Source organism: Trachurus japonicus, chromosome 16 (assembly GCF_045865225.1).
Source record: "Trachurus japonicus isolate A0001 chromosome 16, Traja_1.0".
Classification (NCBI taxonomy): Eukaryota; Metazoa; Chordata; class Actinopteri; order Carangiformes; family Carangidae; genus Trachurus; species Trachurus japonicus.
In genome coordinates this window covers 34494781-34519633 of record NC_140922.1, presented here as the reverse complement: position 1 = coordinate 34519633, position 24853 = coordinate 34494781, and the positions used below count along the sequence as shown (strand labels likewise).

The window sequence follows — 24853 nt, the reverse complement described above, 5'->3', positions numbered from 1 at the left end:
TCTCTGCCTCCCATTTCGTCTCTCTCTCTCGACTATCCTGTACATTAAAAGCAAAAAAGCCCCCCCAAAAATACTTTTAAAAAAAGGGGGTTTTACCAGGAGTTTTTCCTCAGTCGATGTGAGGGTCTAAGGGCAGAGGATGTTGTTATGATGCGATGTTAAGCCCTTTGAGACAACCTTTTTGTAAAAATGGGCTGCACAAATAAAATTGCCTTGCCTTTCTCTTACACAAATGGATGCCAACATGCATAAATAACATTTTATACCAATTAGTGGGAACTTGATTTGTTAGCTGTGTTAAAAATGAACAAAAAAAAGAAAATCAGTCAACTTTACAAAATGAATGTAAACAGCAATAGACATGTTTTGTCCTTATGCGTCTTCATGTCCCAGTGGAGTCTCCCTGAAGAGCGACCGCTCCATTGGTCTTCCTCCAGTCTTCAGTGGAGCAGAGGTTCCTCCTGATGAACGGTGAGAAGGACAACGTGTCCTCCAACAATGAATAAAATATTTCTGTAAGACATCACTGTCAGTGTGAGATCTTCCTGTGTTTTCAGTCTGCACATGTATTTACAGATGGACACACTCAGGAGCTTCCAGTGACCAGACTGCTTCAAGTCAGACCCTGAACCAAAAGGTGGGTGTATTTAAAGAAAGGAGCCTCCTGCTATGTGCACTCTGTATAACAGATAGCTGCTGCCAGCAGACCTGACAACGACAAAGATGCAGCACTGATTTCTTCACTGAATTCTCCATTTATCATAGATATGGAAAAATATTATTAAACTGAAAATTTTAATTTCAGGATTTTGAGGACAAAGTTTCAGAATTCATTAAATCAAACATGATGAGAGTTTGGAAACTCCTCAGTTCCAGTGGAGAATGTGAGGAAGGTAAAGAAAAGGAGGAGGAGGTCGATGAAGAACTGATTCAGTCAGAAACTGGAGCCAAAGAAGGATTTCTACAGATCGTCCTGCATGTTTTGAAGACCATGAAACAAAATACATATGCCACCCTCCTCCAGCAAAGTAAGAGATTAGAGATATTGATATTGAACTATCCACTCAGGAAGATTATATGTATGAGTTCAGAGTCATACAGTATATGTTTCTACTATATGTATGAAATTTGGTAGACACATCAAACATGAAGAGACTTAAAGAAAATATTGCAGGAAGTCAGCCATTTTGATTTTCCTCCAATTTTTATTGGAGGAAATGTTGTTTATTGTTGTTTGTTGTTTGTTGTTTTTGCAATTCATTGGTGTCGATGCCAAGTTCTGAATCCTCATTGGACAACCTTCCCATAGTGGTATGGCAAATTTCTTGTTGCCATGAAACAGGAAGTTGATAGAATTGAAGCACACATCAGCCAATCTTATATGATAGATAGATAGATAGATAGATAGATAGATAGATAGATAGATAGATAGATAGATAGATAGATAGATAGATAGATAGATAGATAGATAGATAGATAGATAGATAGATAGATAGATAGATAGATAGATATCCATGTCCAGCCTTATCGTTAGGAAAGTTAGTTGTTTTTTTTAAGTTGGTGAATGATAAATCTTTCTTCTGTTAGGATTTTATGGAGAACTCAACGTGTATCAACAGAAAATTAAATCCTACATGAAAAGGAGATATGAACAAATGTCTGAAGGGATTAGACACCAGGGAAATGTCATGCCCTTCAATAAAATATACACAGAACTCTACCTACTTGATGGAGGCATCAGAGAAGTCAATAGTGAACATGAGGTGAGACAAACTGAGAAGGCCATCAACCAACCAAGGTCAGTAGACACACCAATCAAGTGTGACGACATCTTCAAGCCCTTACTCAAACATGACAAACCAATCAGATCAGTTCTCACCCAGGGGATCGCAGGAATCGGTAAAACTGTCCTGGCACAGAAGTTCATGCTGGACTGGTCCGAGGACAAGGCCAATCAGGACATCCAGCTCCTGTTTTCACTTCCTTTTAGGGAGCTGAATTTACTCAGAGATAAGGAGACAAGCCTGATGGAGCTTCTGTATGTCCTCACTCCAGACCTGAGAGAATCTGGACTCAAAGACCTAAAGATGTACAAAGTCCTGTTTGTCCTGGACGGTCTTGATGAATGCAGACTGGATCTGGATTTTAATGGAAACAAGAGATGTTGTGATGCTACACAGGTGGCCTCAGTAGATGTGCTGCTAACAAACCTCATTGCAGGTAATCTGCTACCAGAGGCCAGTGTGTGGATCACTACCCGACCGGCTGCAGCCGGCTGCATCCCTCCACAGCATGTTGACCGGGTGACTGAGATACGAGGCTTCAGTGACCAACAGAAGGCGCAGTACTTCCACAAGAAAATTGATGATGAAAACTTGGCCAAAAGAGTAGTCGCTCACATCAAGTCAACCAGAAGTCTCCACATCATGTGCCATGTGCCGGTGTTTTGCTGGATTTCCTCCATTGTCCTGGAAAAAATGTTTGCCAGTGCAGGAGGAGGGAAGATGCCAAAGACACTGACTCAGATGTACATCCACTTCCTGGCACATCAGACCACACAGATGCAAGCCAAGTACTGCACAGAGCAAGAACTGGACCCTCAACACACTTACAAGATGATTATGTCCCTTGGGAAGTTGGCCTTCGAACAGCTGCAGAAAGGCAACCTGATCTTCTATGAGGAGGATCTTGGAGAGTGTGGGATTGATGTCCAGGAGGCATCTATCTACTCAGGGGTCTGCACTCAGGTCTTCAAGGAAGAGTCCTGGTTGCAGCATCAAGTCTTCTGCTTTGTCCATCTGTCTGTCCAAGAGTTTCTTGCAGCCCTGTTTGTCCATGTGACGTACAAGGTCAGTGGTGTCAACCTGATGATCAAGGAATCTGGAGAATCACCCAAAGCAAAGTCTGTGTCCGACGTACACAAAGCAGCAGTGGACAGTGCTTTAGAAAGCAACAATGGCCACCTGGATCTCTTCCTGCGTTTCCTCCTCGGACTCTCTCTGGACTCCAGTCAGGATCTGCTCAGATGCCTGAAGATACAGGTCCAAACCTGTGACTCTCAAAGTCATGAGGAAACCATCAAGTACATCAAAGACAGAATCCAGCAGAGTTCTCACCCTGACAGGTGTATAAATCTCTTCCACTGTCTGAGTCAGTTTAATGATGATTCTTTGGTGCAGGAGATCCAGAAGTACTTGGACCCAGGCCAAGACTCTGGTACAGATAAATTCTCTTCAACTCAGTGGGCAGCTCTGGTCTTTGTGTTGCTGACCTCTCAGGAGAATCTAGAGCTGTTTGAACTGAAGAAGTACTCCAGGAATGAAGAAGGTCTTCAGAGGCTCCTCATAGTCCTCAAAGCATCCAAATCAGCAAAGCAAGTGTCTATGCAAATCTCACAAATCTCCCCATGACATTAAAGAGTGTTTGTTAAGCCTTAAGCACACCTTTTAACACCTTTCAAACTCAGTGTTGCAGATGACTCCATGTTGTACTAACTTAAAGTCTTTTGTCTTTGTCCATCAGGTTGAATGACTGTGGACTCAGTGCAACCTGCTGCCAGGCGCTGTCCTCCTCTCTCAGCTCAGCATCAGAGCTGTGTGATTTAGACTTAAGTGACAATAGTTTACAAGACTCTGGAGTTGAGCACCTCTGCCCTGGACTCCAGAGTCCACACTGCAGACTGAAGACACTCACGTGAGCAACATATATTTTCTGGATCTCTTCCAGTTCCTAATATTTTCCTTCTGGTAGTTAGACATTAGCATATCATTGTATTTTTGCCAACCCTTTTCCTCTGAAGTGATTGAATGGTCTAAACCCCTTTTCCACTGGTCAAAATACCTGTTAACACCTGACAACAGAAAAGGATTTAATTGATATTGGCATTGACTACATCGTCCCTGCAAGATTAGTCCTAATGACTTCACTGTTTGTCCTTTCAGACTTAACAGATGTGGTCTCACCCAGAGATGCTGTGAACAGCTAGCTTCAGTCCTCAGCTGTTCCTCATCACTGCTTCAGGAGCTGGACCTGAGCGACAATGACATTGGAGACGAGGGAGTGCAGCGACTAAGTATCGGACTGGGAAATGAGTGCTGTAAACTGGAAACACTCAGGTAACATAATAATGCCAATAATAATGCTCTGAACAGCACCGTACTTTGACAACAGTACAAATAGGGTCCTAGTACATAATACAAGGCATCAAACACCTGTTTTTTTCCCCTGGTTTCCATTAAAAAGAGATGAAAACAGAACTTGCCTACTCTCCTCCTGGCTACAAAGACAGCAGTGCTTTGCTAAGTCGCTACAACTAGAGAAGTTTGCGGTCAGCAAACATGATCTCTCGAGGGGGTGTTATACAGTACATGGTCTCATGGTGCATTAGTCCATGGGTTAAACTTATGCTGGAATATCCCTGTAACAAATCATTTGAATTCTGCTGCTCACCAGGTTGTCGTTCTGCTGCGTTACGGAGAGAGGTTGTGGTTTCTTGGCCTCAGCAGTAAAGTCCAACTCCTCCTACCTGAAAGAGATTGACCTGAGCTACAATCACCTGGGAGAGTCTGGAGTGAAGCTCATCTCTGAAGCTCTGGAGGAGGGACAATGTGAATCAGCAAAACTGAGGTAAAAAACAAACAAAAACACAGCCAGTTTACCGCTACGTGAATATCCTTAGAAATCCGTTTTGTGTGCACACTGGTGTCTCACCTCACAATGTCATTACTGTCCTTCTCTCCCCTGATTTCCTGTCTCTCTCACTATCCTATCATAATAAAGAAATGAAAAACCCAAAGATATATCTTCAAACATTGAGATTTCTGTACCATGTTATCCAGACTTTCATGACAGAATGTTATACTTCTCCACAGAGTCGACCACAATGCAGAATGCTGGCTAAAACCTGGACTGACTAAATGTAAGTTAAAAATTATATAATGACATAACTACATGCTTACAATGTACTGTAACCCCTTGGACGCACTGCGCGCGGCTTCTCGGGCGCTTGGGTGGTCGCACTGGGAGCATACTTCTCCTCCTCTCTCCGCGCCGGTCAGACATCGACTGCAGTCGTTCATACTCGTATTCACTCGGTTTTCCACACACACGTCATTTTAAACATGTGTCTGTGTGTCTCATGTGCAGACGCAACGGTCAAATATGTGTAGATGGGAAAGCAACTACTTAATTAATCATCATTTAATTATTTTATTTTGAAAATTGACCGGATTCTCTCGCCTTTTCTGTGCCCGACTTCCTGTCTGGTACGACCACGTCTATCCAGCTTGACAGACGGCGCTCTCGGCGCACGCGGCTCGCGTGAAAAATAGAAATGAACCGAACTGAAGCGCTCCAGGCGCGCGCACTGCGCTCCACGGCGCGAGATGTGCGGCCAGGCAGACCTGTTAACATGTGCGCCGAACTGAAACTCCCTCCGCTCCAGGGCGCTGTGCTTCGGTTCCGCGTCTAGTGCGTCCAAGCTGTAATAGTGCTCATCAGAGGGAGAAACTGTGGCCCAGTTCACACCTGGTATTAACCTGCACCTTCAGTGATCAATAACAGTGATTAGCTCTGAGTACCATATTTAAAAAAACATCTCTATTTTTCAGTGGGGGTCAGTGTGGATAAATGTGGTCCAGACCACTTCTGAATGTGTCTAAGTGATCAGATCTCTGATGCATCTGAATTCACCTTGGGTGCATTCACACCTGAACTCAGAGCTAAACACCCGATATCTAATCACCTGAGACTGAGGCCAAGTTTTCCACCATAGTTGTGGGCAGATTTGAACCAGAAAACATAACCTCAGGTTTGTGGTGAATGATGTTAGACTTGTGTTATTTCTAATTGTATCTCTTCCTCCTGCTTCAGATGCATGTGAGCTCACACTGGATGTGAACACCGCCCACAAACTCCTCATTATCTCTGATGAGAACAGAAAAGTTAAGCAGGGCATGGAGCAGCAGCCGTATCCTGACCACCCTGACAGGTTTGACTACTGGACCCAAATCCTGTTCAAGCAGAGCCTGAGCAGCCGCTGCTACTGGGAGGTGGAGTGGGAAGGGAACTGGGCTGGGGTCGGAGTGACCTACAAGAGCATCGGTCGCAAGGGTGTGCGCAACAAATGTGTGATAGGACACTACAAGATGTCTTGGGCTCTGCACTATTCTGGTCAGAGGTACACTGCATATCACAACGACAAGGAGTTTGCCATTGCAGTTCCCTCCGGGGGCAGCCACAGGGTGGCGGTGTATCTGGACTGGGAGGCTGGCATCCTGTCCTTCTACAGAGTCTCTCCTGGAAGGTCACTGACACATCTCCACACCTTCTTCACCAAGTTCACTGAGCCTCTGTACCCAGGGTTTAGAGTCTGGAATCCCGGTTGCTCTATCACACTGTGTCAACTGAAGTAGCTCAGAGGATCTTCCTTAGCCTCGTAAACCAGCCGCTCCCGGAAATGCATTTCATTTCATTTCTCGGGAGAGTCTGGCCTCATCCCCCCTGTAAGCGTTTGGGGTGGGCGGGAGCTGGGCGGGAGTAGTAGCGTTGACAGACAACCCCATTCAGCCAATCAGCAAGTTGGTGTAGTGACGGGGCTTTGCACCAGTCGGTCCCTGATTGGCCAACGTGCTGTGTCAATCACAGCGGCGATGCTGATTGGCTCGGCCTTCTGAGGGTTTCAGGCCAAACGTTTACAACGGGGATGAGGCCAGACTGTCCCTCAGGAATGAAATGAATTGCATTTCCGGGAGCGGCTGGTTTACGAGGCTAGATCTTCCTCATCTGGTAGTGAAATACCTTACCTGTCCCCCAACAGGTTTCTCCCCATCATGTGGAGAAACTACAAAACACAACAAGAGTAAGGCAGCAGAGGATGTGTTCTCTGTTTTCTTTTTCTTTTTAAAAAAAAACTTTGTTAAGAGTTTTTAAACTTTTTCTTTTAAAAGGTCAAACATTCTCACTGCCACTAGATGTCACACTAGATGGTAAATGGTAAATTGACTTGCACTTATTGTGCATTTCTAGCCTCTAGGACCACTCAGAGCACTTAACACTGTTGGTCACATTCACGCCATGTGGGTTCAGTATCTCCATCCCCACCAAGGTCACTGTCACCCCTCTACCTTCACCTTAAAGGCCCTTATACAATACAGGGACAATCAACGAGTAGGTGTGTGTTATACGGTTTTAGGTCATGATGTGGAGTTTGGTGTGGGTGCGGTGAGAGGGTTAATGTGTTTATGGTAAGGTTTGTATGGCTGTGTATACTGTGTTTTATATCCATTTTGCTGGCATTGACATTACTGTAATCTAGTGTTATTGTTATGTTAAAAAAAGGAAAAAATGATCACAAAAAAGATTTAATTACCAATGAATCAATTATACTTTTTGTAATCAATAATATAGACTGAACTACGAAAGATTAATATATTTGAACTTGATTGTAATAATAAACATGGGGTATGTAAAACAAAATGTAATATTTGACTTCATTCCACTATGTCTCCAATTTTTCCCTGTTAAAGGGTTTTCTATGGAGTTTTTCTTCAGTGGATGTGAGGGTCTAAGGACAGAGGATGTTGTTATGATGCCATGTGAAGCCCTTTGAGACAAACTGTTTGCAAAAACGGGCTATACAAATAAAATTGCCTTGTCTTGCCTTGTCTGTCACATTCAGACCAATCAATGAAACAAAAAATGATCATGTAACCCATATATTAAAAACTAAAAGTGTACATAATATAACCAATCAATAATAAACTTAATATATTGTTATTTTTTTCATGGTCACCATTCTTGTGTTCATCATCTATCATCATTATCCTACTGTTCATGTACCGATCCGATCCGATGTTGTGAAACATTCTGCAGTACCACACTTTGACCAGCAGGGGTCTCTCCACCGAGCTGACTTCCGGTAATTAAACCTTCAATAAAAGTGTGTACAGATGTGTAATTAAGTGGTTAATTGGAGATTGAGGAGCAGTACAGGTCAGCGCAGAGGTCACGTGATCCATTGAACACCTGCCCCATGACATAATTAACAAGTGAAGAGAAAAGAAGAGAGTGCAGTTTCTTATGCAGAGCTCCAAAACCAGCTCCTTTATTTCCTGTCACATTGTCCTGTTACATTATTGGATCAAGTGATTAATCCAGGTGTCTCTGACTCTGACCTCTGACCACAACAATGGTCAGAGGTCAGAGTTAGAGACACACTTGGATTAATCAGTTTAAGGAAGGTTCAGGAAGTAGTGGAGCTGTGCAGAAAGCCTATTGAAATCACGATTAAAATGCACCAGTGACCGTGACATGGGGGGGTTGTAGTGTTATAGTGTTAGTGGTGGTGTGTGTGTGTGAATGTGTTGTGGGTGTAAAGTGCTCTAGGATTGTGTGTGTGCAGTCAGTGTCACGTGGTTAATGCGCCCTCCTCCGGACTGGTTGGAACCGACGGAAGCAGCTGAGCTCCGGCTGCAGAGGAATAAAACGTCGGAGCTGCACAGTGAGACCCGAACACAACACAACACAGCACAACACATCCCGCTGCACACACACACTCCCCGGTATGTCGGCTGTCTGTGTGCTGAGGGCTGGCTGCTTCCTCCGGCAGGTTGTCCCGGGCCTTGGGGCCGTGCAGTCCGCCATGCAGCCACTGCAGCGCGGCTACAGCCTGGACGTGGCGGCGCCGCTGCTCCGGACGCAGGGCTACGTGGACGGCCGCTGGCTCTCCGCCGCTTCGGCCTCGGTGTTCCCGGTGCTGGACCCGGCCACCGGCCAGGAGCTCTGCCGGGTGGCGGACTGCGGTCCGGCCGAGGCCCAGCAGGCGGTGCAGGCTGCACACCGGGCGTTTCAGTCCTGGAAGCAGACCACGGCCAAGGTAAGAGCTGGTGGCCCGGAGCTCCGCATGGAAACTGGGGGTTTTTAGATTAAATGTTGGATTTCTGCTCAGAATAACAATAAAACATTCACATGAAGGAGATTTTCTGAAAAGACAGGAATCAGACTTTAATTCGGCTCAGACAGTTTTCACACAGAAACACACAGTTTGGATTAAAACTTTCTCTTTGGTGTTTTATCGCATAACGAGCTGTTAACTCTAATGACCTCTTCAAAACACTCAGGTTAATGTGAATGTTGTAATACAGTAATAAACCACCACGAACTGGAACTCGATCCAATGAAACAGACTCTGCTCCACAAACTATCGGTTTAATATAAAACATAAATATATGAAAACAGTGTATGAGAATATTTTTCCCGGAGCTCCGCATGGAAACTGGGTGGTTTTAGATTAAATGTTGAATTTCTGCTCAGAATAACAATATAACATTCACATGAAGGAGATTTTCTGAAAAGACAGGAATCAGACTTTAATTCGGCTCAGACAGTTTTCACACAGAAACACACGGTTTGGATTAAAACACAACTTTCTCTTTGGTGCTGTTTCCTTCCAGGTCTGAACATGATATTGGTTAATGTGAATGTTGTAAGACAGAAAAGGATGAGACAGAAGCTGTTTCCTCCACTGTAATAAACCACCACGAACTGGAACTGGACTCAGCTCCACAAACTATCGATTTAATATTAATAAATGATGAATTTCTGCTCAGAATAACAACAAAACACTGACATGAAGGACATTTTCTGAACGGACAGGAATCAGACTTTAATTCGGCTTAGACAGTTTTCACACAGAAACACACAGTTTGGATTAAAACGTTCTCTTTGGTCTCTTAACGCATAACGAGCTGTTAACTCTAATGATCTCTTCAAAACACTCAGGTTAATGTGAATGTTGTAATAAAGACAGAAAAGGATGCGACAGAAGCTGTTTCCTCCACAGTAGTAAACACCACGAACTGGAACTCGATCCAACAACACACTCTGCTCCACAAACTATCGATTTAATATAAAAAAATATTAAAACCGTGTATGAGAATATTTTTCCCGGAGCTCCGCCTGGAAACGGTCTGATTTTAGAATAAATGATGAATTTCTGCTCAGAATAACAATAAAACATTGACATGAAGGACATTTTCTGAACGGACAGGAAACAGACTTTAATTCGGCTCAGACAGTTTTCACACAGAAACACACAGTTTGGATTAAAACACAACTTTCTCTTAGGTGTCTTATCGCATAACGAGCTGTTTTCCTTCCAGGTCTGAACCTATTAAAGACTTCTTCATATAAGACTCAGGTTAATGTGGATGTTGTAATAAAGACAGAGAAGGATGAAAACAGTGAGACAGAAGCTGTTTCCTCCACAGTAATGAACCTCCACTGTGTTTTTATATCACTTGGGTTGCAATATTTTTACACCATACCTATCAATACCAGGCCACCTTAGTGCAAAAACAAGTACTGAGGATATAAGGCTATTGCCTGGTTGAAGGTTGATTTGTTTTTATTGTTTATTGTGTCTATATTTTCGGTCTGTTGAATTTGTGTTGTGTTTGTGTCTCTCTACTTTCTTCCTTACTTGGCTGATGTAACAACTGAATTTCCCCGTTGTGGGATGAATAAATCTACATCTAATCTAATTCACACAGAGAAACAAACTGGAACTCAAACCCATGAAACAAACTTTTGTCCAAAAACTATCGATTTAGATTAAACTCTGCACGTGCATCCATAAAAATATGAAAACAGTGTATTAGTAAATTAGTATATTTTTCTCTAATAGTCATAAACCACAGTTTAATTCGGCTGAAACAACAATGAGAAGGAAACTCACAGTTTAGATTAAATGTTCTCTGATCACCTGTCATTTCTGCTGCAGGAGGACAAGTTCAAACAGTGATTAAATAAATAGATGGACCAATAAACAGGTGTGAACATTCATCAATGAACACGACAACATTTTAGCGCAAGTGTTTTGAATGGAGTTATGTTGGTTATTATCACAGTGATATTCTGTATTTGAACGTTATCAGCCTAGAGGTCAAAGGTCAGAGCAATAACCCCGGTGTTGTGAGAACATTAACTTCATGTGTAGAAATGAAACGGTTTAACTGGACCTGAGCTGGTGGTTGATTGATTATTAGTTTCCTCAGTTATTAAACTTCATCACATTCGCTGGTTAATTTTTCCTTCAGAATAAAACACAAAGTCCAACTGTTGTAGTTGTTGTTTGGTTCTTAAAGCTACAAAACTAAAAACACATTTAATATGAACAGCAGGGAAACAGTGAAACATGTGAGCTGCAGAATTTATATTCATTATTGATCAACCTGTTTGTTATTTTCTGATTATAGATAAAAGATAATCTTATTATGATAATGTGACAGTGGTCGTTGCTGTGTTTCAGACTGAAGAGTCTAAAGAGATGTTTATGTCAAAGATGGTCTGTGCTGAGCTGATAACTATGGGATGAATGCATAATAATATTAATATTTTATATTATTAGTATATTTATAGGTATATTCATATCTATATTTATATCATTGTCACTTGCTTTGCAATATTTTTACATCGATGGTCACTTTACATCACAATATTCTTATTTCATGCACCTGCAGTAGTCGTATTTATATTATTTATACTTATATTTATATCATTGTCACATATATTGCAATATTTTTACACCATAGTCACTTTACCTATCAATACTTTTATATCAAGCCACCTTATATTCTCACTACTTGTTTTACACATTGCCTGGTTGAAGGTTAATTTGTTTTATTGTCTGTTGAGTTGTGTTGTTTTCTATCTCATCTAATATTGTGAAATTCATATATATATATATTTATTTTTTTCTTATTTGAGACAGAAAACATGTGATATAAAGAGGTGTATGTGTATGTGTGCGTATGTGTGTGTGTACTCTGCGTTGTGAAGTGGAGTTCAGTGAACCACATTATAACCTCTGTTACATGTGTGTGTAATAAAATGTTATTTTTTATAGATCATCAAAATCAGATTTACAATTGGTGACTCATTTAAATCTTTTACATTGTTATTAATGACATAGATCATGTTTTGTGTCCCAGATCGGAGGATAATGAGCTGAATATTCACAACCAGATAAAACCAGGAGTTTGATCTTCAGCGTCAGACAGAGAACCAGAGGACAGATGTGTGTTGATGATGTGTTTATTTGTGTGTGTGTTTGTGTATTGTTGTTGACCAGGAGCGCAGCGTCCTGCTGAGGAAGTGGTTCGACCTGTTGACGCTGCACAAAGACGACCTCGCTAAACTCATCACGTTTGAGTGTGTGAGTATCGATGAGACGAGTCCAACATGAGGCGTTCAAGTGTTCAGTCTGAATGTAGGCCATTGCCATAACCCCTATAGTCATAGCAGTAGGTTCGTTACCTTTAATTGTCGGTGCAAGCTGTTGGATTTCTTGGTTTCCCTCATCAAACTCATCAAACACACAATCCAACAACTCCACAACGTTCTGGTGGACAAGTTGTGAGCTGCACATTCACCACGCTATGAGATAATGACACAACGTTACCAGACAGAGTTGTTTTAGAGGGAAATTCATGCAAAACCGTTGATGCGCGTTGCCTTCAGGGACAGTTTTTCATCAACAGTCTCTGTATTTCCCTCTAAAACAACTCTGTGTGGTAACGTTGTGTTATTATCTCATAGCGTGGTGAATGTGCAGCTCACAACTTGTCCACCAGAGCGTTGTGGAGTTGTTGGATTGTGTATTTGATGAGTTTGATGATGAGGGAAACCAAGAAATCCCATAATGAGCCTCCGTAGCGTAGCTCTGAGCAGCTCACGGCTCTGCTCCGCCGTTCTAAAAATAGCTTGCACCGACAATTAAAGGTAACGAACCTACTGCTATGACTATAGGGATTATGGCAATGGGCCAATTTGACAAAATGTTGAACTCTCCCTTTAAATCCAGCTGTTTAGTGTTTTTCAGTTTCCTTGCCTCTGTCCACTCATCCAAGCGTGTAGTTCAATGTCCTCAGGATTTTAGAAATAACATTTTAACAGCAGCGTGAATCATCCACAGAGGGCGGTTTCAGCCGGATCTACTTCCCACCTGAGGAACTAGTTTCTCTCGGTGGAGGAGTGGATGGATCATTGTCCGTGGACGATTTAAACATTAACGTGTGGTCAGTGTGGTCCGATGATGTGGTTGTCATGGCGCCGAGCGTCCTCAGACTGACCCCGGGTCTGGGTCTGTTTCCAGGGGAAGCCCCTGAAGGAGTCTCTGGGGGAGATCGGGTACTCGGCCTCGTTCCTGGAGTGGTTCTCTGAGGAGGCGCGCCGAGTCTACGGCGACATCGTCCCCTCGCCCGCCAAGGACCGCAAGATCCTGCTGCTCAAACAGCCGGTGGGCGTGGCCTCCATCATCACGCCGGTGAGCAACCAATCACAGGCTTCAGAAATGTCTAGGGACGTCACGATTATAGATTTTCTTGGTACGATTATTGTCAGAGAAATAATCACGGTGTTACAATTATCATGATTATTATGCATTAATTAAAGCAGAAGTAAGTGATATTTTTGTGTTAATATAAGTCTTAAATAGTTGTATCTTCCCACAGCAATCACTTACATAGAGTGTTTGGTCTGAAACACGGGTCTGTCAGTCCCTCTGTTCTGCTCTGAGCCCAGGAGAAAACTTTCCTTGTATCCTACAAGTTTTATCCAATGAGGAGAGAGAACGGCATAAAGGGGCAGTCCTCTCTGTGTGTGCAGCCAAGGGACGCTGTGAATATGGCGACGTAGGGACGAGGACCAATAGATCCATGACGAGGGCGGGGGCTGCTAACTCCATCGGCTGACAAGACGTTATGGTGCGTTCAAGGCAACTCGTAACTGGTGTTTTTCCGACCTGTGAAGTCGTACCAGTTCGATCTGGTACGAGTTCACGGGTCAGAAGTTACGAGTGGCCGTTATAGTGACTTTCACCGGTAAAACAGGAAGGAGAAACACTAGTGGGTTGCCTGGAACGCTACAAAGTCGTAAGTTGTGACTTGAAGCTGTAATTCAGGTTTCAAAAGCCTGCCTGGAACGCAGCATTAGTCAAAACGACCGGATCACTTACTTCTGCTTTAATTTCACAACACTATGAATGTGTAAAATCAAATATAGTCAAAATATAATGACATTACTCATTGTTTACACAAAATATTTCAAGTATCTATTAATAATATGACCAAGTATTAATCCCCAGGCAAAGTGTTTGAAATATTCAGGTCATAACTTTTCATCTATATCAAATGTTTGTGTTTATTTTAATCGGTTTTGGTTTTGTTTTGCTTTCTTTTTTTTTTATTAAAAAAAAAGACACGCTAGCATTTAAATTCCTACCAATTCAATGTTACGTTAGTTAAATGGACCAGTATTTGTGCATTTACCTTTTTGCACAAATCTGCTGATATGGTTCCAACATCAAATTTTTGCGAAAGTGACGGTATTTAGGAATCTTTACGATCAGTTAATTGTGCCATTTAATACCATGATTAATTGTGAAAACAAGTAATCTTGACATCCCTAGTTGAAGGAGTTGACCGTGTCCACTCTTCCTGTTGTGTCCGTCCCAGTGGAACTTCCCCAGCGCCATGATCACCAGGAAGGTGGGGGCCGCGCTGGCCGCCGGCTGCACCGTGGTGGTCAAACCGGCCGAGGACACGCCGCTGTCGGCGCTCGCTCTGGCCGAGGTCGGTACAGTAGCTCACTTCCTGTTTCTGTGTCCCCGCCCCCTTTTTTAAAAATATAAAAACCAATATTTACATGTTTTTTAAAGAGGAACTATGCAGGATTTATAGATTAAAGGTCCAGTCTGTAAAATGTGGGTAAAACCGTGACGTCCAGCGTTCAGATTCTAGTTTGCAGCGCTCACTCACTCACTCTCTAAAGCCAGACCCTTGTTATATGTAGATATAAAAGAAGAATTATAAGGCTACGAAAACCAAACACATTTTATTTTATAGCGATTATACACTTATACTAATATATTAATGGTAGTAGATTCAGATTTTAACAATAAACCTTGACAATTATTACACACTGGACCTTTAACTATGCTACATTTTTACCTTAACGGTTCCATCCCAGGCGACTAATTTCTTGGCAAAATTATAAAACTCTGAGTATATCTGGTTAGTATGAGACAATAACCGATGACATAAGTGACTTGACATATCAATGGTGAAATCTGGTCGTCTGTGTGAGGAGAAGGGGCCAGAATTTGGCCGACCAATCAAATTAGTCTCAGATAACTTTGGTTGGACGGTGCGTCTGTCAATCAACGTGCATTCTATTCTGTGCATGCGTGCAAACGTAATCTCTTGTTTATGACAGATGAAACTACACAGATATACATGTGGTAACATCATATATGATATATAAAGTTGTGTACTGCTTTGTTGTAAACCGATGCACACGGCCGGGATGAGGGTTAAGGGAGAAGTAGGAGAGCAGGCATCACTCTGCAGAGCAGGACTCCTACTTGTTGTATTTTAGGTTGCTTTTTTGTTGTTGTTGTTGTACAATGAAAAAACATGTGAAATGAAATTTTCAGATGTCTTACATGTTTTTGAAGCCAAAATGAAAACGGATAAATTACTGTTTTTCTTTAGAGACTCTCTTTCTTTTCGGTGCAACCAGGCTCTATTTGACTTAAGATAAATGAAGAATGGAACAAGGTACAAACTAATGTTTTTTTCCCTAGTTAAACAGAGAGTTTCCTCTTTCCTTTGAGCTGTTTGGTGTTTTCAGAGTCACAGTACAAAATATTCTCTGGGTCTGGGTCAATATTAACTCAAAATGCCCTGAAACGCTGGCACGCGGCACTGAGCGTTTTATATAAAAGGGCTGGCACTCAAAGAGTTAATGATGAGTTAACTCTAGTTGTGTGTGTGTGGTGACTGTCAGCTGGCGGAGCAGGCGGGGATCCCAGCCGGGGTCTTCAACGTGGTCCCCTGCTCCAGAGAGAAGACCCCGTCGGTGGGAGAGGTCCTCTGCACCGACCCGCTGGTGGCCAAGATCTCCTTCACCGGCTCCACGGCAACGGGGAAGGTGAGACCAGAACGACGGGACTACGGACGGAAATGAGCCAGGGTTCTTACGGATCCTTGAAAAGTCTTAAAAGTCATTGAATTCATTAATCTAAAAACAAGGCCTTAATTGGCATTAAAATGTCTTCAATCAATTTTTCAAAAGTCTTAAAAATGTTAACACTTGGTAAGTGGGATTTTATGGTTGTAATTAGTCTCAAATCTCTAAATAATTGGTAACATTTCGACATAGAGAAGTTAGTGGCGGCCGTCAACGCTAAGTTTCTCACCGCCACCAGCTCCTGAGTCAGTGTTTTTTTTTTTTTTTTCGGACTTTTTATGCATTTATTTTGAAAGGACAGCTGGAAAGAGACATTTATTTTGAAAGGACAGCTGGAAAGAGACACAATCCAATGTTCATGTAGCAGTCAGTCACTTTACCTTGGACCACATAGGAAAGTGGGTCAAATTGTCCCTAACCCTATTAGTCTACTTGCCAACAATGAGTACCCGGAAATGTTGAGTACCCCAAAGTTTTATGTTAGAAATAGATAGTATGGGTCCCCAGTATTCAGAAACTGCCGGATGCTAACTTATATATATTGGGCAATTAGCATAATTGACATAATTAGCATAAATTAGCATAATTGCCTATATGGGCAATATTTCAACAAAATTGACTTGGCTGATCTGGGCAATATTGGAGTGGTTTTAGGGGTTATTGATGATGCTGAATCCATTTCTGACATTTTCAGAATTCAAAATGGCTGTCTAAACCGGAAGTGACCAGATTTTAACCGCCAGTGGGCCGATTTTGATGGATTTTAAGCCAAATCTTAAGTTTTAGAGGATGCTGGTTGGACATATAACTCATGTATTTGAAGTAATATATAGTATGGGTCCCCAGCATTCAGAAACTGCCGGATGCTAACTTGTATATAGTGAACAATTAGCATAATTGACATAATTAGCATACATTAGCATAATTGCATATGGGCAATATTTCAACAACTGCTTGGCTGATCTGGGCAATATTGGAGTGGTTTTAGGGGTTATTGATGATGCTGAATCCATTTCTGACATTTTCAAAATTAAAAATGGCTGTCTAAACCGGAAGTGACCAGATTTTGAAATCCATCAAAATCGGCCCACTGGCGGTTAAAATCTGGTCACTTCCGGTTTAGACAGCCATTTTGAATTTGTCATTTTGAAATGAAAATGTCAGAAATGGATTCAGCATCATCAATAACCCCTAAAACCACTCCAATATTGCCCAGATCAGCCAAGTCAATTTTGTTGAAATATTGCCCATATAGGCAATTATGCTAATGTATGCTAATTATGTCAATTATGCTAATTGTCCAATATATATAAGTTAGCATCCGGCAGTTTCTGAATACTGGGGACCCATACTATCTATTTCTAACATAAAACTTTGGGGTACTCAACATTTCCGGGTTCACAATGGGGCCCTATGGGCTGGCAAGTAGACTATATGTAATTGATGTGGTGTTTTTTTTTTCTTTTTCTGCATTTGTGTTTATTATGAAGTCGGTCTTAAATTTCATTTCAAGTGGCTTTAAAAAAAAGTCTTAAAAAGTCTTAAATTTAACTTGACTTAAGCTGAAGGAACCCTGTTAGCCTCGAGCTAAATCTGCTGTATTTACATTTTGGACGTTCATGAATACGCAGAGTCCCGTTACAAATAAACAAATAAATGAAAGAAGAAAAAAATGAAATGAAATGAACGCTCCTGGTCCTGGTCCTGGTCTAGGTCTTGTTCCTTTGTCTCTCTAGAACCTGACATCGTCATGTTTCTTCCTCTCAGGTTTTGCTGAAAATGGGCGCCGACACGGTGAAGAAGGCGTCCATGGAGCTGGGAGGCCACGCCCCCTTCATCGTGTTCGACAGCGCCGATGTGGACCAGGCGGTGGGCGGAGCCATGGCCTCCAAGTTCAGGAACTCAGGACAGGTAACGACCAAAAATGAATTAATATTTATGTATTAATATGTAGGATTATCTAAAACTGTTCAAACAAGGAGCGCTTCGTGGACTCTTTGGAGAGAGAGGGATATGGAGACATAAAAAACTCCAAGTCTCTCTCTTTAAATCAATGAAATACCTTTATTTATATGGCATTATCACAATGACATTTTTAGTTATATAATATGTAGGGCTGTCAGACGTTTAATTTTTTTTAATCGCATTTTTTCCATAGTTAACTCTGGGTTTTTTTCTATTTGCTAGCCTCAATTGGATCAACATGATTTGTTTCCTCTTCCATTCAAAGTGACAGGGTTCTGACCATCAAGTCATTTATTCTGTGTATTAACCAGACCATAATAAGTAACCTTGGTGAATATGAACATGTTTCCTCTTTCACAGCCAAAGTTACAAATTATTTCAGACTGTCTTTTCTGCCTTTTAAGTAATACACAAAAATGTAACACGTTATTTTTTTTGCATTGATGTTCCCATTTATGGTAACAAAAAGTTGAACCAATCAGAAAATGACCAGGTAGTTGATGTGGACTGAAGCAGAGTACAACACTGGCCTCAGGCTGCTCCTCTACTGTGTGTGTGTGTGTGTGTTCCCCACCACCGTCCAACTCAACTAATCATCTCCTCTGGGTGTCAATAAGCAGAAATGAAACCACACTGCACCCTTGTGGTCAAAAAGTAAAATACATGCACAACATAAAGAATGGCTCCCTAATAACATGTCATTGTGACCATCATCATGCCGTATGAATATGCTCCAGTTTCTGCTTTTATTCTGAAGCTGATTTGACCGTCAAAGAATATTTATATACTTGAATTTATAATGATGGTAACTATGAGTAACATGGTCACAGTTTCAGTGTCTGAATGAAGGTGAATGTGTCAGTGTTTGTTGGAAATTTTGATGAATAAGAAGTCACTTGTGTTTTGACTGTTAGAACAAAAATAAAAGATAAAACTCCTCTTCTTCCTCCTCCTCCTCTTCCTCCTCCTCCTCCTCTTCCTCCTCCTCCTCCTCTTCCTCCTCCTCCTCCTCCTCCTCCTCTTCCTCCTCCTCCTCCTCCTCCTCCTCCTCCTCTTCCTCCTCCTCCTCCTCCTCCTCCTCTTCCTCCTCCTCCTCTTCCTCCTCCTCCTCCTCCTCCTCCTCCTCCTCTTCCTCCTCCTCCTCCTCCTCCTCCTCTTCCTCCTCCTCCTCTTCCTCCTCCTCCTCCTCCTCCTCCTCCTCCTCCTCCTCCTCTTCTTCCTCCTCCTCCTCCTCCTCCTCCTCCTCCTCTTCCTCCTCCTCCTCCTCCTCCTCCTCCTCTTCCTCCTCCTCCTCCTCCTCCTCCTCCTCCTCCTCTTCTTCCTCCTCCTCCTCCTCTTCCTCCTCTTCCTCCTCCTCCTCCTCCTCCTCCTCCTCTTCTTCCTCCTCCTCCTCCTCTTCCTCCTCTTCCTCCTCCTCCTCCTCCTCCTCTTCTTCCTCCTCCTCCTCCTCTTCCTCCTCCTCCTCCTCCTCTTCCTCCTCCTCCTCCTCCTCCTCCTCCTCTTCCTCCTCTTCCTCCTCCTCCTCCTCCTCCTCCTCCTCCTCCTCCTCTTCCTCCTCCTCCTCCTCCTCCTCCTCCTCCTCCTCTTCCTCCTCCTCCTCCTCCTCCTCCTCTTCCTCCTCTTCCTCCTCCTCTTCCTCCTCCTCCTCCTCCTCCTCCTCCTCCTCTTCCTCCTCCTCTTCCTCCTCCTCCTCCTACAGACGTGTGTGTGTTCCAACCGCTTCCTGGTTCAGGACGGGATCTACGAGCGCTTCATGGACAAACTGGGCCGAGCGATGGACGCTGAGCTGCGAGTGGGTCACGGCTCGGAGCCCGACACCACGCAGGGACCGCTCATCAACACCAGAGCTGCAGACAAGGTCAGACCTGTAGACCTGCAGACCTGCAGACCCTGAGTCCTGGAGACCTGGGTCTCATTTATCAACCGTGATGGAATTGATCAACTTGTACTTGTGCTTAGGAACGTGTGTAAATTTAAGCACAACTCTGACCAGGCTGAGCGTACACACAAAATCTAGTGGAAGAACAGTGAAACTACAAATAGAACGCATTAAGGAGTCACAGTGTTCAGCCATCTCAAACTTCACACATGTTCCCTGTTTCCTAATTTAAAAAAATTCTCAATTAGTAATTTAGCAGACATAAAAAAGCTGTCTTGTATAGCTTGTCACACCAATCATTCAATATTTCTCAGAGTGATCTTTCCTCTGACCCAACAGAATGAACAGCAGTTGTTATTTTCTCCTACGCAGCGTTTTATCTTCTGTTGGTCACACCTGCAGTTAGTGTTAGTTAGTGATTCAACTTCTCCTACAAGTCCCTCAATCTCCGTATCAGAGAAACTCCTCTTCTCTGCCGTCTTTGCCATGATTTTGATGTGGGGAAAAAAATCCATTCACGCATTATTAAAGGGATTGTTGCTACCATATATGGTCAATGGGCTCTATGCACAGCTCCACTACTTCCTGAACTTAATGCTGCTCCTTTGTTTCCTGTCTTACATTATTGGACAACCTGATTAATCCAGGTGTGTCTGACCATTGTGACTACTCAGACACACCTGGATGAATCAGGTTGTCCAATAATGTAAGACAGGAAACAAAGGAGCAGCATTAAGTTCAGGAAGTAGTGGAGCTGTGCATAGAGCCCATTGGAGGTGTTTCTGAATGTAAACGACCCTAACCATGGTAGTTAGGAACAGGTGGGATTTATCATCACTGATTACTTACTGGTGTACATACGACTGGAGTCGACATGTTTAATAATAATGTACTTACACACATTCTAAGTTTCATTCCTACGCCAGAATTTAGAACCGTGTGTGTGTGTGTGTGTGTGTGTGTGTGTGTGTGTGTGTGTGTGTGTGTGTGTGTGTGTCTCTCAGGTGGTGCAGCAGATTTCTGACGCGGTGTCCCGCGGGGCGACGGTGGTGAAGGGGGGGAAGCGTCTGGAGGGGTCGTTCATGCAGCCCACACTGCTGGCTGGCGTTACCACGGAGATGCTCTGCACCCGGGAGGAGACGTTCGGACCGCTGCTGCCCGTCATCAGGTCGGTGCACGCACACACACACACACACACACACACACTAGTAGGAACCAACGTCTCAGACAGAGGAGCAGTCAGGAAGCTTTTAGAGACGGACCATCATGTTAAACATGTTAGTTTAGCTCCTGGTGAATGTTATTAGCCCATTGATGTGATATTTTGTCCTTTCACAACATTGAAGTTGCTCAGACATAAATGATCTGCAGGTCGTTGATGAGAATCATAGATAAATATGCTTTACATTAAAAAAACAAGCATTAAACATTCAAGTGTAAATCATAAAACTGATTAGATGTTTTTAACAAGTCCAGACTCTGTGAAGACATAAAGAAAACACCTGCAGCATCATCAGAGGACATTGACCAATCAGATCTAGAGCTGTAACAATCAATCGATTAATCGAACAATAATCAATTATTAAATTAATTGTCAACTCTTTTGATAATCTAATAATCAGTCTGAGTCGTTTTTAAAGAATAAAAGTCCAAATTCTCTGATTCCAGCTTCTTCAATGTGAATATTTCTGGTTTCTTTGTTCCTTTATGACAATAAATTGAGTCTCTCTTTGGTTTGTGGGCAAAACAAGACATTTGAGGACGTCGACAACAACACTGATGGACATTTTTTCAACATTTTTTCATAATCGATTAATTGTTTACGTAATCGACAGATTAATCGATAATGAAAATGATAATTAGTTGCAGCCCTAATCACATCGTCTGTTTCTGTCCCACAGGTTTAAGACGGAGGAGGAGGCTCTGAGCATCGCCAACGCCTCCAACGTTGGACTGGCAGGTGAGGGCGGAGCTACGAGGGGGGCGGTGTTAATGAATAGACGATATCATCTATGAGATAATAACACAACGTTACCAGACAGAGTTGTTTTAGAGGGAAATACAGAGACTGCAAAAACTGTCCCTGAACGCAACACGCATCAGCGGTTTTGCATGAATTTCCCTCTAAAACAACTCTGTGTGGTAACGTTGTGTTATTATCTCATAGCGTGGTGAATGTGCAGGTCACAACTTGTCCACCAGAGCGTTGTGGAGTTGTTGGATTGTGTATTTGATGAGTTTGATGATGAGGGAAACCAAGAAATCCCATAATGAGCCTCCGTAGCGTAGCTCTGAGCAGCTCGCGGCTCTGCTCCACCGTTCTAAAAATAGCTTGCACCAACAATTAAAGGTAACGAACCTACTGCTATGACTATAGGGATTATGGCAATGGGCCAATTTGACAAAATGTTGAACTATCCCCTTAAAAATGCTCCACCGTCTAAAGGGTAAAAACGCAAAAGTCACAGCTTCCCCCCCAAAAACGCTTGTTAAACGTTGGATAAAAGTGAAAACACAACGCCACTTTTGCATGTTCTGTCCAGATGGTTTCTGTGTAAACAGCCTCAGTTGAACAGTTTCTCTGTGTCTCAGGTTACTTCTACTCTCAGGACATCAGTCAGACGTGGCGCGTGGCCGAGGCGTTGGAGACGGGGATCGTGGGCGTGAACGAGGGTCTGCTGTCCACGCCCGAGGCCACGTTCGGCGGCGTCAAGCAGTCCGGTCTGGGCCGCGAGGGCTCCAAGTACGGCATCGACGAGTACCTGGACGTCAAGTACGTCTGCTTCGGAGGCCTGAAGCCCTGAAGCCCTGAACCCGGACCGGGACCGGGACCGAGACCGAGCCACGCAGCCACTTCAGCTACTATTGGTGTTTGTAGATTCAATGCACTGGTCAATAATAAGAAATTAAAAAAGAAAAACAAGTGGAAAAGAGGCGGAGTCGACATGTGCAGTACGATAAAGTTTCTAATGCTGCTAATTCAACATTAAAACCACAACTTTAGGAATCTGGTTGAGTAACGTAGTTCAGAGAGAGAACCTGCTCGTCTTATTTCTCATGTTGCCTTTTTCTAAGAAGATGTTCATGTGAAGAAGAAAAATATTTCAGGCAATAATCAGCTGTTGCTGTTTGACTGTTGTCGCCTTTTTGTCTAAATCTTTAACTCAATCACATCACACACGAAGGTTGAGCAGAATATTTTTTTGAAGAGACACAAAATACATTTTTATAATCAGTATGTTTCAATCTGAGTAGATACTTACCTCTGATTGGCTCGACGACAGCCACCATCCACCAATCAAAACAAACCGGTTCGTCATGTTGTTAATTTTTGACACTCCACAGTTAACATGTCATTTCCAACCAGTAGGAGGCGCTACATGGTAACTTGCCATGGTAACGATGGCGGTTAAACAATGGAAACTCACAAATTACTTAATTTAACATTTGTAACTTGGATACAGAGGATGCTCTGTTGCCAAGCAACTTCATCACCTGAAAATAAGAAATTAGCATTTCCCGTGGCGTGAGTTGGTGCTGTGTGTTGATCTGGACGGAGGTGGAGGCTAACAGGCTAAAGCTAACAGTTCCCATGTAAACACTCAGCCAAACACAGGTAGCTTTTCTTGGTTTTGCTGTTTAAAGGGGAATTTCTGTGTTTTTTTTTACAATCTGGACCTTATTTCTAGCATAAAATACAATAATATACTCACCCAGACAACTTTGGTGTCATTACGAGTCGACGAAATTAGCTCCAGCCGAGAGCCGCGTATATCCAGCGTATTCATGCTAGAAATAAGATCCAGATTGTAAAAAACGGAAATTCCCCTTTAAGCTAGCTCACCCTGGTACTACAGAGCTTAATACAGCAGCTAAGAAACTGTGTGTGTTTTTAAAGCCAATTATCCAGTAGTCGTTTTCCATTTAAATACATAATTTATTTGTACAAGCAAAACAAAAGTTCGATATGTTTTGATTTCCATTTTTCATTTTCAAGCAACAGGTTTTTTTTTTACTTTAACAAGACAAGTAGATCGGAGAATAATGACCAAGGTGACGACCAGGACAAAGCCGCTAACTTTAACCCAAACTCTGATTGGATATCGTCCTAAATGTTGGTTGTGAATGAGGCGTTTTTTTCTTATCCTGCCAAAATAATGTAGTTTGTTGACGAATGCACTGAGTTAGCGCTGGAAGGTTTTAAGCTAGTTTTAAGCTAGTTTTAAGCTAGTTTTAAGCTAGTTAGCACTGACGTTTCTTGTGCTATAACTCGTTTATCTTTGGTTGTTAGGACGAAAAAAGACACAACTCTCTCCAGAGCCTCACACAGCTGCTGTGCTAAGTAACAGTTGCTAAGCTATGATTGGACAATCAACTGTTGGGGGCGGGGCTTAGCAAACAGTCAGTTTAGAATGCGAAGATGCTACAAAAAGTAACAAACTTCGAGCCAATCAGCATCTAGCATTGCGTCACCATGGTAAAGGAACATCTAATGTCTCTATGGCACATAATAATAAACATAAAAGACACTGACTGTGGACGAAAAGGCAAATTTACTGTGATTTAGAAAATAAAAAGCACAAAAACAAAAGCGCCAGATTTTTGTGAATTCATTGTTTGTATTGAACTTCCTTGATGCCCTGTCGCACACCGCTGAAAATGTTCAAGTCCAGTCTAAAACATCTCATATCGGCCATTTAAAATATTAATTAATAGCTGTATAAAGGACTATCACTAAAACCTGTTCATGATAGATCAATATAAATATTCCATGGCCTAATGTGAGTGTTTGGACAAACAGGGTTGAACATGTCTGCATGCTCTTATGTTTTTGTTGCTGTATTTCTGTACGGAGGTAAATTAGGTAAAAACCATTCAAATATGTTATTAATTGTAATATAGTGGTTTAATTAAAAAAAAAAAACCTTGTTATGTGTCTAATGTTAATTTTCCTGACAGCGTCAAGTGCCATGTAACTGA

The 24853-nt window shown here is 42.5% G+C and overlaps 2 protein-coding genes across 3 annotated transcripts; both read left to right on the top strand.

Annotated features, from left to right (window-relative positions):
* The first annotated feature begins 326 nt into the window (after nucleotides 1-326).
* LOC146972748 (NACHT, LRR and PYD domains-containing protein 3-like) lies at nucleotides 327-6436 on the top strand. The gene is made up of 9 exons (XM_085803164.1): nucleotides 327-471; nucleotides 577-637; nucleotides 806-1028; nucleotides 1588-3373; nucleotides 3523-3693; nucleotides 3942-4115; nucleotides 4453-4626; nucleotides 4872-4918; nucleotides 5872-6436. Exons 1-9 carry the CDS (start codon nucleotides 362-364, stop codon nucleotides 6411-6413), a joined length of 3288 nt encoding a protein of 1095 aa, XP_085659290.1. The 5' UTR covers nucleotides 327-361; the 3' UTR covers nucleotides 6414-6436.
* Nucleotides 6437-8403: 1967 nt separating this feature from the next.
* aldh5a1 (aldehyde dehydrogenase 5 family, member A1 (succinate-semialdehyde dehydrogenase)) lies at nucleotides 8404-23173 on the top strand. 2 transcript variants are annotated; one of them, XM_085803158.1, is made up of 11 exons: nucleotides 8404-8500; nucleotides 8609-8875; nucleotides 12131-12214; nucleotides 13154-13324; nucleotides 14514-14630; nucleotides 15847-15990; nucleotides 17797-17940; nucleotides 19694-19852; nucleotides 20878-21041; nucleotides 21775-21833; nucleotides 22466-23000. In XM_085803158.1, exons 2-11 carry the CDS (start codon nucleotides 8642-8644, stop codon nucleotides 22675-22677), a joined length of 1488 nt encoding a protein of 495 aa, XP_085659284.1. In that variant the 5' UTR covers nucleotides 8404-8500; nucleotides 8609-8641; the 3' UTR covers nucleotides 22678-23000. The 2 variants fall into 2 exon arrangements, with proteins under 2 accessions (XP_085659284.1, XP_085659283.1); XM_085803157.1 differs by lacking the exon at nucleotides 8404-8500 and having other exon boundaries at nucleotides 8527-8875; nucleotides 22466-23173.
* Nucleotides 23174-24853: the final 1680 nt, after the last annotated feature.

Coding starts and splice junctions, on each gene's coding strand:
- LOC146972748 (XM_085803164.1), top strand. CDS start 362: ATGTTTTGTCCTTATGCGTCTTCATGTCCCAGTGGAGTCTCCCTGAAG. Junction 638..805: donor GTCAGACCCTGAACCAAAAG/GTGGGTGTATTT, acceptor TTTTAATTTCAG/GATTTTGAGGACAAAGTTTC. Junction 4,919..5,871: donor AAAACCTGGACTGACTAAAT/GTAAGTTAAAAA, acceptor CTCCTGCTTCAG/ATGCATGTGAGCTCACACTG.
- aldh5a1 (XM_085803157.1), top strand. CDS start 8,564: ATGTCGGCTGTCTGTGTGCTGAGGGCTGGCTGCTTCCTCCGGCAGGTT. Junction 15,991..17,796: donor GCTCCACGGCAACGGGGAAG/GTGAGACCAGAA, acceptor TCTTCCTCTCAG/GTTTTGCTGAAAATGGGCGC. Junction 19,853..20,877: donor ACACCAGAGCTGCAGACAAG/GTCAGACCTGTA, acceptor TGTGTCTCTCAG/GTGGTGCAGCAGATTTCTGA.